Here is a 12521-nt window from a genome sequence, read left to right as displayed (position 1 = left end):
TGACGTCTACACAATGGAGAAGATGAGGACTTACAAAAGCTTGGATGCATATACTTTCTTTAAGGTAGGCTTATGTATGTGTTTTTGTGTCTATATAGGCCTATGTCATCATGATAATTGGTTCGTTACGCAATGTGGCTATGCTAGGCTAGCGCCGCTAATAATATAATAATACAGCCTAAATTAAAACATGAATGGGTATATGAAGCACATTTGTTTATTTAATATACTTGCAGTTCATATACAAGTCAACCCAATGCATATTTTTTAATGAAATGTCTACTGCAAACATACGACCACTTTGATTTTGAGCTCCATGTAGTTCCATCTACGTTTGTTCGCCTCAGTGTTTGGATCCATAATCTCCGTTTCTGGCCTTTTTGTGTCGGTATTCTGTAAAAGTCTATCTTTTCCTTCAGTCAGGCGTGGTTATGACAGTTAAATACTACGCAGGACTAGGGCATTATACGGTAAAAATCAGCCAGACTGCAAAATCTCCACCGTGATATCAGCGGTAAATAGAGGTTGTCAGGGAAATGTTGACCACTCTTAAAATGGCGGCGTGCATTGCTAAGTCAAGTGCTGATGTCACGCGAAAAGGTGTATAGCATTTCCCGTGTCCCAGGGGCTGGCGGTGTTGTGCCAAAATCTGTGACCGCTGTGGCTTTTCAATGGTTTGCCGCTCACAGTGAAATGAGCACCAGTCACTCACGGTGTAAATCCATTAATTAGATTTACGTAAGTCTGCAGAGCAGGGCGACTGGCCATGTCATGAATTAGCTCAGCACTAGAGGACAGTCTTACAACGGCAAAGGCATGGAGGATCCTAACTGCTGATCTATTTATATTCTAGTTTACAGTGTTGTAATGCTGTTTTTAATTTTTTATCCAGTACCCCCTGTGACAAGTTGCGTACCCCACTTTGGGAACCTAGGGAGTAGGGCCTACCAAACAGACATTAAAAATACAAAAATAAAATAAATTTCCTTTAAATATAACTGTTATTTGTACAAGAATTGTATTTTCAGCATGTTCTACAATCTACATCTTCACACCTGAAATCTTTGAGTCTCCAGTTAACACAAGTGTCATTTCTCTGTAGTTATTCATTTATTAGTATTTATTCATTTTTGTGGTCTTGCTGTACCCAGGAATGCACCAACAAAGTTTTTTTTTTTTTCCTCTTTTCAAACAATGAAAAAACAGGAATGAAATGTGAGAATTAGTGTGTATCTACTGTATCTTGAGGTCAGGCCTTAAAGCTCTCAGCAGGAGTAATGAACTTAACTCCTCCTCGGTCTCTAAGCTCCTGTAAAGCTCTTTCATTAAGGCCTTCGCTCCCAGTTTGGTCCCAGTTTGGAGCTTCAGCAGCCATGAGCTACTCTGACCATTACAGCGTGTCCTCCTACAGGAGGCTTTTTGGAGACTCCCCCCGACTCTCCCTCTCCTCCTCCCGCATGAGCTCCTCCAACCTTCGCTCCTCCATGAGCACCAGGGCACGGAGCTCCACGTCTTTCTGTCCTCCGTCGTCCTCCTCCTTCATCGGCCTCACGCACTCCTCTGCCACCTCCAATGAGCTCAAAGTCATCCGAACCAATGAGAAAGAGCAGCTGCAGGTAAGAGGTGTCAAACTCAAGGCTCGGGGGCTAAATCCGGCCCTTTTAGAGCATCCAACTGGACCCCCAAGAGAAAGTAAAAAGGACAGAGAAAACACAGATCACCTACTAATTCAGATGTTTCACTACTGCCTTGACTTTTCTAATGTACTTTAATATATATCCGAGGGCCACATTAACTTTTATGTTATTTTTAATTACTGTTATGAGCATTAAAACGGGGGAGGGGGTTGTTTTTTTTTTTAATTTGTAGTCATTTTGTTTTCAAAGTCATGTGTGTTTTTGTTATTTTTTGTGTTGTAAGTTTGTATATTTTCTGTCATTTTCTGCATTTATGTTGCCAATTTATGCCTTTTTGGGGTGATTTTCTGTATTTTTGTTGTTGTTTTCTGTATTTTCCTGTCATTTTGTGTAGGGTGTCCCGATCCGATATAATATTGGATATCGGTCCGATATCAGCCAGAAAACGAATACTGCATCTAAAATCTCCGATATATATATTATATGATAATTATTCAGTTTTAGAAAACTGTAGATATTATGTTGAAAGTTAAACTGTATGTAACCAATTAGTTATTAGTAAATGGGTTTTTCTCATCCCTACTGTTGTTGACTATTGTTCTCTGTTTGAGTGACATCACTTGATCAAGCCTTTTCTAACATTCCACACTACAAAAAAAGAAATTATTATAATTTTTTAAATAAAAAAACAAACTAAAAAGTAATAAAAGTATGTATCATTCATGCTGAAATCGCATTGAATCTTTATCGGTATCGGTCAATACTCAAGGTTGCAATAACGGTATTGTATCTGAAGTGAAGAAGTTGTGTATCGGGACATCCCTAATTTTGTTCATTGTTTGTGTGTGTTTGGAGCTTTTCTGTAATGTGTTATTTTTTTGTGTTTTAGAAGTCATTTTGTTTGTTTAAGTGGTTGTTGTGACTGTCTTTGTTGTCATTTTGTTTGTTTAAGTGGTTGTTGTGACTGTCTTTGTTGTCATTTTGTTTGTTTAAGTGGTTGTTGTGACTGTCTTTGTTGTCATTTTGTGTATTTTTGGTTGGATTTTTTTTCGTGTGTGTTAGTATTCTTTGTGCATTTTGCTGTAGATTTGTGTGTTTTGGGTGCTATTTTGTGTATTTTGCTGGGCTTTATATTCCTTCCAACTTCTTGCAATACAATTTATTGAAATTTGTTTTGGGGGCCAAACAAAATTAGACCGAGGGCCACATGTGGCCCCTGGGCCGTTAGTTGCCTATGTCTGCTCTATACACTTCAGCTGGTTAACGTTAAACTGGCCCAAGTTGTTTAAAAAAATCTAGTCTAAAAAAACATTTAATAATTTTAGTGTAAAGTTTTTGTATGATTTTATTTCTTCAACACATCAAATATTTTCATCAACTTCAGATCTAACCATAAAGTCTTGATTTTATTATGGTATGGTAGGTTTTCAGGCCCTTTTTGTCATAAAAACATCTGTTTCTTTAGGAGGAAACACAAAAATATGCAAAATGTTTCCAAAAAAAGAGCCTATTACAGCCTTGAATATGTCAATGATTCATAACAACATTGATTTTGATGCAACAAGAATGTATTAGAAACAGTGAAATTGGAAACTTTAGCACAAGCTTCATCTGAACATACATAAAGAGTGCTGATATAGAGCAACAGCACTAGTACTTCTTATGGATCATATTATGTACAGCTGATCTAAACACCGTTAATTACCTTTACATCACCGTACACTGTCACTATGTTCACACTGCAGTTCTTAATACACAGTTCAGATTTTTTCAAAAAACGCTGATTCTTTTTTTTTGTGTGGTCGTTCATATTACATATTAAATGCGTCTTCAACCAGTTTGGAGTAGGAACGGAATGCGACACTGAAGTGACGCGCATGCGCGCAAGTTGTCATAAGGTGACCCCACGTTGTTGACGTTTGTTTTTATGGAGGCGTCCAGTGTAGGACTGTGTGTCGCGCTGAGAATTTTTTTTTCCATCTTTACAACGGATTGTTTGGATTCAAAGTCAACAATGGTGGGATAGGGATATCAGCGGCTTCAAAGATGCAGAGTTCAATCTGAATTGTGCTGTTCAGATCGGATACATGTCACATGTAGGCAAAAAGATCGGATTTAGTTCGCATTTGCCGACAATGTGAACGAAGCCTGTGTGCTCTCCACTTGTAGAACTATTTTATTTTTTGGTGGAGCCAAAAGATGAAATAAACAAACAAATGATAATATTTTATCACTTATTACAGTTAAATAATAAAATGTGCTTGTAGAACTGTTGTATAAAAGTCATATCACACTGCAGGTTGTGCTGTTGTGTGAAATATCGGCACTGGTGTGATTATCTACAGCCCAGTCACACCAGTGCTGGTATTTCATCACAATGGCATTCACTCTCCTGTGATATTGCTTAATTATAGCATAAGCCACAGATCATTTTGATGTGCATTTTGCATGCCTGTCCTCCACATCTGGTGCGGCTGGTTCTGCACCCTCTTGCCCCCCATTGTGGGCACAGGATGCAATGCTTTGGCTTTGGCTGCTCTTCCTCCTCCTGGCCTTCAGCCTTGCTCTGAGCTTGTAGGACCAGGCTGGCTGCAGATGGTTCTCTTTGCCATTGCTGGGGCGTTGAAAGCTCCTTCAATGTACTCGATGAAGAGAAGCCGTCTGTAGCACATGCCAACTGTTAAAGAGGACGCAAAGTCAGAGGAAGGATTTCCCCATTTTCTTGATCTCCATGTGGTGATGTCATCGTCTGATCTGCATGTGTTCAAATTGAACTCTTCCTCTGATCCTTCCTGGCTCTCAGAATAGTCCTCACCTCTGAGTCACATCCTCGTCCAAGGACCGGATGATGACATCATGACTTCTTGTTCAGTAAAACCTATTTTCACTTGAAAATGAACAGTGAGACTCAACTGCAAACTCATCATGTACATCATGTAACCTCAAATAAAAAATAAAAATGACTAAGCCACATGTTCAATAGAAAACAAGAAGAGCTACAAAGTGTCTCTTATACTGGCTGTGTGTGTAGCAGAGCATGTTTTAACACCTGCGGGAGGCCATTATAAATTAGACACAAGCACATGGTTACACACATACACAATATATTCTTAACACATTCACACCACTCTTCTACATCAATCCCAACTCACTAAGATCATTTTCATTATATTTAGGATTGTTTATTGGTAGGCATAGATCTGCATTAGGGGGTTATCACACTGAAAACAAATGTTCCTTGTATTTTAAAGGGGTATACATAGATCGATTCTGTATTCATGTGAAAAGCATTATACAGTGTCAGGATTACAGTGTATCCAAAAGTATGTGTTATAATGGGAGTCAATGGCACCAAAAATGGTCCCAGACCTTTGGATTGACACAATTTATAGATGTTCAGTATGTCACTGACGTTCAGAATGTCACAGACAGTTTGTTACAGACGTTAGCTTAGCATGTCAGCTAGTGTTTGGAGACGATTCTTGATTTGTTGTCTATTCTGAATCAGTGGGATTTTTACGATTAAGATAGCAGATAGACCTGTTCACATTAGTGGTTCTCAAATAGTGGTGCTTGACCTCATGATTTTACTATTTATTGGCTTTTTTTATTCACTTTGACCAGCTCATCCCAGGGGATCCCGAGGTGTTCACAAATGCAAATGATCAGAATATAAAGGTTTTTTTAGACTAGGAAGATACTGGAGTACCTGGAGGAAACGTATTAAGACACAAGGAGAACATGCAAACTTCACAACAGATATAGTAGTACAGTAGTAGTAGTAATAGTAGGAGCCCTGTACTTTAGTTTTTTCCCGTATTTGCCCACCTGGAGAAAAGTTTGAACACCGATGATGATCTTGATCTTCTTCTTCTTCTTCTTCTTCTTCTTCTTCTTCTTCTTCTTCTTCTTCTTCTTCTTCTTCTTCTTCTTCTTCTTCTTCTTCTTCTTCTTCTTCTTCTTCTTCTTCTTCTTCTTCTTCTTCTTCTTCTTCTTCTACTATGTGGACATAAATGCAAGTATTTCATTTGTGTCCATTTTAATTACTTATAGCTGTTTTCTTATTTCTCTTAATTGATGTAATTGTTTCATTTTCAAATGACCACTTCTGAAACATTTCATAAGCAATGATAATATTCTTATTTGACTAGCCACTAATTACTTTTAACTAATAGAAACAATTTAACAATCATGAAAAATCTTTATAAATCTCTTCCTCTTTTTTTTTTTTAAAGATCACAATCTAAACACCAAATCTTCAGCGTCTTTAATAAAATCCTATCTACTGTGATAATTGAACACATTTGTAAGAAAGCTTCAGTGAAAATTAACATTTAAAGATGACTAACTTAATACAAAAACTATATAAAGTGCATATTTAACTCTACTGAGGGCCCCTGCAGTGCTCCACACGTGCTATCTGGTGCCCGTGGGCACCATGTTGGTGACACCTGATATAAACTGCTTCAGATAGCATGTTGGTTCTGTGTGTAAATGATATTTGTTTTGCTTTGCAGGGTTTAAACGACCGCTTTGCCATGTTTATTGATAAAGTGCGACAGCTGGAGCAGCAGAATAAGGTTCTGGAAACAGAACTGGTGACTCTGCGGCAGAAACACAGCGAACCATCTCGTGTTGCTAATCTCTACGAGCAAGAAATGAGGGAGCTTCGTTTGCAGCTGGAGGAGCTGAACAGAGACAAAAACCGTATCATCATTGAAAGGAACAACATGGAGGACGAGCTGGAAGTAAGAACTCAAGATTTTCACCAGCCAATACTAAGGCCAAACATGGGCAACTGGTACCCGGGGTCCACATTCGGCCCTTGGTTTAATATTGTTGGTCCCCCAAAGTAAATGAACAAAATGTCTCCAGAAACACAGAATGACAGAAAAGGCATAAAAAATGACAGAAAAATGTACAAATGCTCAAAATAATTACACAAATGTATGCTGAAAACACACAATATAACCTTATGTATACACAAAATAACTAAAGATCAGGCAAAACGACACCATAAATACACATTAATGACACAAAAAACTCCAAAAACCAATAAAATGACAATAACAAGCAGTAAGAGAGCAAAAACCTCCACCAAGCTCCAAATCTCCTTTTCCAGATATTCTCAGTTATCTGGATCAGTGATCCTGATCATGGTACCATGATCCTTCTCACTTTGAAGGCTTGGAAAAAAATTCCATTACCATTAAAAATCATAAATTCTGTCTAAATGTTGGGCACCCCTATTTTTTAGATCGTGATGAAATGGGCAATCTGGATATGATCAGGATGAAACTTGGTGGGATAATTGAGGAACCAACCCAACATAACTGAGTCAAATTGCATAGAGATTGGTTAATTACTAACCGAGATGTGAATTTTTCAAATTTTGGAATATAGATCTGGATCTTCTTCAAAATGTAATGAAATGTCCATGGTGTCAGGTCTATGTATGGTTAAAATACTACTGCAAGTATTTCATGGTGTTTTTGTTTTACATGTTCTAATCTGGTTTTAGAAGCTCAATGCAAAGTACGATGAAGAGGTGAGGACTCGCGAAGAAGCTGCAAAGGCTTTGAAATCCTTCAGGAAAGACGTGGACGATGCCACAGCTGTGAGACTTGACCTGGAACGCAGGGTCGACTCACTCATGGATGAAATCTGTTTCCTGAAGAAAGTGCATGAAGAAGAGATTCAGGACATGAGCAGTCTCATGGAGGCCCAGCAAGTCTCTGTAGAGCTGGAGCTCGCCAAGCCCGACCTCACCTCAGCGCTGAAAGAGATCCGCAACCAATACGAGTCCATCGCCTCCAAAAACCTCCAGTCGGCCGAAGAGTGGTACAAAAGCAAATTTGTGAGCCTGAGCGAACAAGCAACCAGGAGCAACGAGGCGGTGAGGGCCAGCAGGGAGGAGAGCAGTGAGTTCAGGAGGCAGCTGCAGTCAAAGACCATCGAGATCGAGACCCTCAGAGGAGCCAACGAGTCTCTGGAGAGACAGATTTTAGAGATGGAGGCGACGCATCACTCTGAAGTCACAGCCATGCAGGTAAGCACAGAAATATCAAGTGCCTATAAAGCAGAAAAATCCTAGCTTTGCATCAGCCGTATCCATGGAAACCCCAGAAGAACTTTTTGATGTAAATTTTTAATTATTGATTTGTACCTCAGTGTGTGACAAACTTTCATGTTGTCCTTTCAAAGACCTTCGTCATTCAACCCCATGTTAAACAAACATTAGGATGAATTCAGCACTGCTGCTATGCTGCTCATACAGCACAGCTAACATGGAACAATCAGTGAGCTACTGCAACCTTTGAATTCCAAGATTTTCAACATCACAAATGTGCCCCTCATAAATATTTCTATAAATTATCTGAGGGTTCAAAGCTCAGGAATTAAAACACCAAATACTCACTGGGAGGATGTTGCACCAGAAGTGTTTGAGCTCTTGGTTTTAATAAAGGTCTTGGTGCAGGTTTTAATGGAGGTCATGGTGCAGGTTTTAATGGAGGTCATGGTGCAGGTTTTAATGGAGGTCTTGGTGCAGGTTTTAATAAAAGTCTTGGTGCAGGTTTTAATGGAGGTCATGGTGCAGGTTTTAATGGAGGTCATGGTGCAGGTTTTAATGGAGGTCATGGTGCAGGTTTTAATGGAGGTCATGGTGCAGGTTTTAATGGAGGTCTTGGTGCAGGTTTTATTAAAGGTCTTGGTGCAGGTTTTAATAAAAGTCTTGGTGCAGGTTTTAATAAAGGTCTTGGTGCAGGTTTTCTTGTCCAAAGAGCTGAGGGAGGCCAAAGACTATCTCTTGCTGATTGGTTCTTTTCTTATGCATGATCTCTCTAACACAAAGCTGCAAGTTGTCCTGATGGGTTTTGAGAATCTTAATTTTCAGAGGACAGACTGTTAGAGTCTGGGTCCTCTTTTGTTGGCTCAAGTGACCAACAGAGCGGCACCAAATATTGATTTGATTTGTTGGTGCAGTTAAAAAAAATTGAAGAATTAATTGAAATGTCGCTGATTTGAACTAAAACATCCATCAATCCTGCAGAAATGAAACACACACAGTAGCATGCACAACTATCAGGACACTCCCATGCTCTAGAAAAGGAGCGGCATCGCCACAGCCGTTTAGAGAGAGAGTTGCGACAGTGGAAGTTTGAAATAAACTCAAATAGTTCACGGAAATTATTAGCGGGCAATTTGAATCCATTGATTCCGAGTGACATAACTGGGAATTTGTTGTCAATAACTGCATTGATTTACAATATGTATATAGTACACAGTCATATGCACACATATACAGTACACTGTCATATGTTTATATATTATTAATTAATTAATAATTAGTTAATAATGCACACGTTAATGGGTTTAGATACACTGAAAATAATAATGATCATAATAATATCCAATATGTTTAATCTGCAATAGTAGACTACTCACTTCCAGGAACAATTGTGAGGCTCCATGGACCACCAATGCTGTAAAAAAAAACAACAACCATTGGAGTGAACGGAGTTATCGCTACTAGGGATAGACCGATATGGAGCTTTTAGGGCCGACGATTTTCTTTATCTGATATTTGGAGCCGATACGACTTTTGCTCCCTCAATTTACATCATAAAAATTACACAATGATGATAACAAATGGTACAAGTCTCAATTTTTAAAACAGGAACATTTATTGAAATTAACAAAGGTGAGGAAGAACGACAACAAGTAGGGATGTCCCGATACAACTTTTTCACTTCGAATACGGTATCAATATTGCAGCCTTGAGTAATGGCGGATTTCAGCACAAATCATACATACTTTTATTACTTATTTTGTAGTGTGGAATGTTAGAAAAGGCTTGATCAAGTAATGTTACTCAAACAGAACAATAGTCAGCAACAGTAGGTATGAGAAAAACTGACCCATTTATTATAAACCAATTAGTTACATACATTTTAACCTTCAACATAATATTATCAGTATTGTACAACTGAATAAATATACTGTAATATATTGGAGATTTTAGATGCAGTCCGATAAAATCCGATATTAGTTTTCTGGCTGATATCGGACCAATTTCCGATATCACTATCAAATCGGGACACCCATAACAACGAGTAAAAAATATTTAACAAATATTGAAAACAGGTGATGTAGAACAAGAACAAGTAAAAAATAATTCTGCTCTCTGTAAATAATGCGGATTGGTGAACGCAGCTGCCCGCATCGGCCAATGTCGATACATGTGAACAACTCAAAAATCGGCCAATAATATCGGCCGGCCAATGTATCGGTCTATCACTAGTCGCTACTCTCTCTCTAAACAGCTCCGGGCATTGCCATTATAAATAGAAAATCATGTTTTTGTCACTGATGGAGTTTTAAGAAAGTGTTTCACATTCACTCATTTGTATGCTTAAAGTACAAATACTGTCATAGATGACACTAATCCTCTTGTCAGCAACACAGGGTTTGGCAGAGGTGTAAAGAACACTGATACAGTGTATCTTACTCAAGTAGAAGTACTGTTACTTTATTGAACTTGTACTCAAGTACAAGTACAAGTAAGTCATACACAAAATACTGAAGTACAAGAAAAAAAATAGCTCAATTAAATAGTACTCAAAGTAAAAGTTACGAGTTACTTTCACCCCAACGTTTATTTTTGGTAATAATTCTTGCCACGGTTCCCTTGCATACAGTAAACATCTCATGTATAAACTTAAAAAGGAAGAAACCAAATCTTGCACATTTGGAACTCAATTTATTTTCCACAAAGGCATCTGTATAAAATACAAGGTTTAGTAAAATAACACCAATGAAATTAATTCAAAATAATAAAAAGTTCTCAGGGTCTAAGTATAGCTACATTTATGAACAGTGCAATGCCAAATGTGCCATGTGGGTAAGAACATAATAGGTAGAAACCACAACCTGAACCATAGAAAGTGGCTGTGCTTTGATCAGAAATGGAATGACGAAGAACATATGGATTTTGTTTAATGTGCCTTCATAATCTGCTGACCTTGGGTGTCGAAATGTAACAAATTACTTTTTTTTAAATGTACTTAACTACAAGTAAAATTACTGAATTAGAAAAATACTCAAAAAGGTACAAGTACCCATAAAAGCAACTCAATTACAGTAATGTGAGTACTTGTAATCCATTACTGTCACCACTGGGGTTCGGTGCCTTGCCTATGGACACTGTGAAGAACACTTCACTGCAACCTCAACCACAGTCACTGTCATCTAAAGTAGCCTAAAATAATTATTATCGACTAAATTAGGTTTTTTGTTTAGTTTTTGCTTTAAAAATAGCAACATTTCTCATTCTCAGCCATAATTACAAACTAAGCTATTTATTTATTCTTATTTCTGAATGTGTCTCCACGTTTCCTGTAGTATGTTTATTTAAGGCTGAGTCTAAAGTCATGTGTCTGGGACAGTTTGTAGTGCAGTGACCTTGCATGTCAGATTAGCCTGAGGCCTGTTAATTGGAACCAGGAGTTCCACCTGCCTCTAACCGCTGATGAACTTAGAGCTCAAAGGTCTAGGATCCTCCATGAACTGTGTGAGGATGAAGGGAAATGGATCCCTGTCTGTTCTCATGTTTGGTTTCCATTGTGACATGTAGGACACCATCAGCCATCTGGACACTGAGCTCAGGAACCTAAAGGGTGAGATGGCTCAACACCTCCGAGATTATCAGGACCTGCTCAATGTCAAGATGGCTCTGGATATCGAGATAGCTGCTTACAGGTGCAAACTGCTCCAAGAACATGCTGAAATACATTTATGTTACATTTGGTACAAGTCAAAATAGGCATCTGCATACTGGTGGTGCACAGGGTGACAGGAACAATGACAACAGGGTTCCTTTAAGGGGATCCTCCACTGTTTTTACAAATCTCTGAAATGTACCATACATAGAAGATCTATGCCTGACAAAACACATTATTTTTGTACCATATTCATTATTAACCTTTAAAAATGGGACTAGTTTACAGTTTTAGAGCCTGTGTTCCTCCATTTTGAAATCACATGATTTATGATGTCACACGGCCCCACTGCCTGTAAACATCCCATTGTTTCCTATTGGAGTGAAACATTCAGCCTGCCTATTAGATCATTTAGCAGCTTTTTCAGTCAAAATAACAACTTGTGCTGCTTTTGGTTGTTCTAAATGATCAGGAAGAGTTAAAGGTGTTGATGTAAACCTCTTTGGTAGAGTAAAGATCCCTCATTATTTTTCGGGTCACAGCAATTTTTATTCTCTTTTGTTAAACGAAAGAGGTTTACATCGACATTTTTAACTTTATTAGCTTTATCTAATTTTATTACTGTTCTAAAATATGTGATATATATTTGAAAAAAAAAAAAAAGGTTCGTTTTTTTGTTTGTTGTTTTACCCATTTTTAAAACAATTTGTCATGATTGGGGGCCCTGAGAGTTTTTCATTCTTCAAAGGGGGGCACAGCAGAAAGAAATTATCGAATGTTTATGTACATTATTGCATAAATTTACACTTTTAAAGGAGGAGAAATCATGGAATGATTACTAAACAAATCATGTTTCCTATTATGGTTGAACATAGTGGAAAGCAGGATGTTAGAGTGAATGACAGAAATGCAGACATAAAACGCATGTGTCATAATACATAGAGGAGTGTGTGTCGTGACTTTAGTCTCCTCTGATGGTGTCAGGAAACTGCTGGAGGGGGAGGAGACGCGCTTTAACTCTGGGATGACGTTTGGTGCTGTGAGCTACACCTTCCAGCCTCGAGGCTCCGCCTCCAGCAGCCAGAGAGAGAGAGACGGGGCGACCAAGGAAAGCTCCAAGGAGAGCATGGAGGACAAGGACGAGGCCGACATCAACTCTAACTGA

The 12521-nt window shown here is 38.4% G+C and overlaps 1 protein-coding gene across 1 annotated transcript; it reads left to right on the top strand.

Moving 5' to 3' along the window:
• The first annotated feature begins 1295 nt into the window (after positions 1-1295).
• Positions 1296-12521, top strand: LOC114476531 (alpha-internexin-like). The gene is made up of 6 exons (XM_028468133.1): positions 1296-1311; positions 1369-1616; positions 6155-6385; positions 7159-7686; positions 11272-11396; positions 12341-12521. The coding sequence occupies exons 2-6, from the start codon at positions 1374-1376 to the stop codon at positions 12519-12521; spliced, it is 1308 nt and encodes a 435-aa protein (XP_028323934.1). The 5' UTR covers positions 1296-1311; positions 1369-1373.

This window comes from Gouania willdenowi, chromosome 15 (assembly GCF_900634775.1).
Source record: "Gouania willdenowi chromosome 15, fGouWil2.1, whole genome shotgun sequence".
Classification (NCBI taxonomy): domain Eukaryota; kingdom Metazoa; phylum Chordata; class Actinopteri; order Blenniiformes; family Gobiesocidae; genus Gouania; species Gouania willdenowi.
The sequence above is the reverse complement of the archived record's forward strand: the minus strand, read 5'-3'. Positions and strand labels throughout refer to the sequence as shown.

Bases quoted from the DNA above. Each gene is read 5' to 3' on its own strand.
- LOC114476531 (XM_028468133.1), top strand. From the start codon at position 1,374: ATGAGCTACTCTGACCATTACAGCGTGTCCTCCTACAGGAGGCTTTTT. The intron at 6,386-7,158 runs GTAAGAACTCAA...ATCTGGTTTTAG, and splicing joins ACATGGAGGACGAGCTGGAA to AAGCTCAATGCAAAGTACGA. The intron at 7,687-11,271 runs GTAAGCACAGAA...TGTGACATGTAG, and splicing joins CTGAAGTCACAGCCATGCAG to GACACCATCAGCCATCTGGA.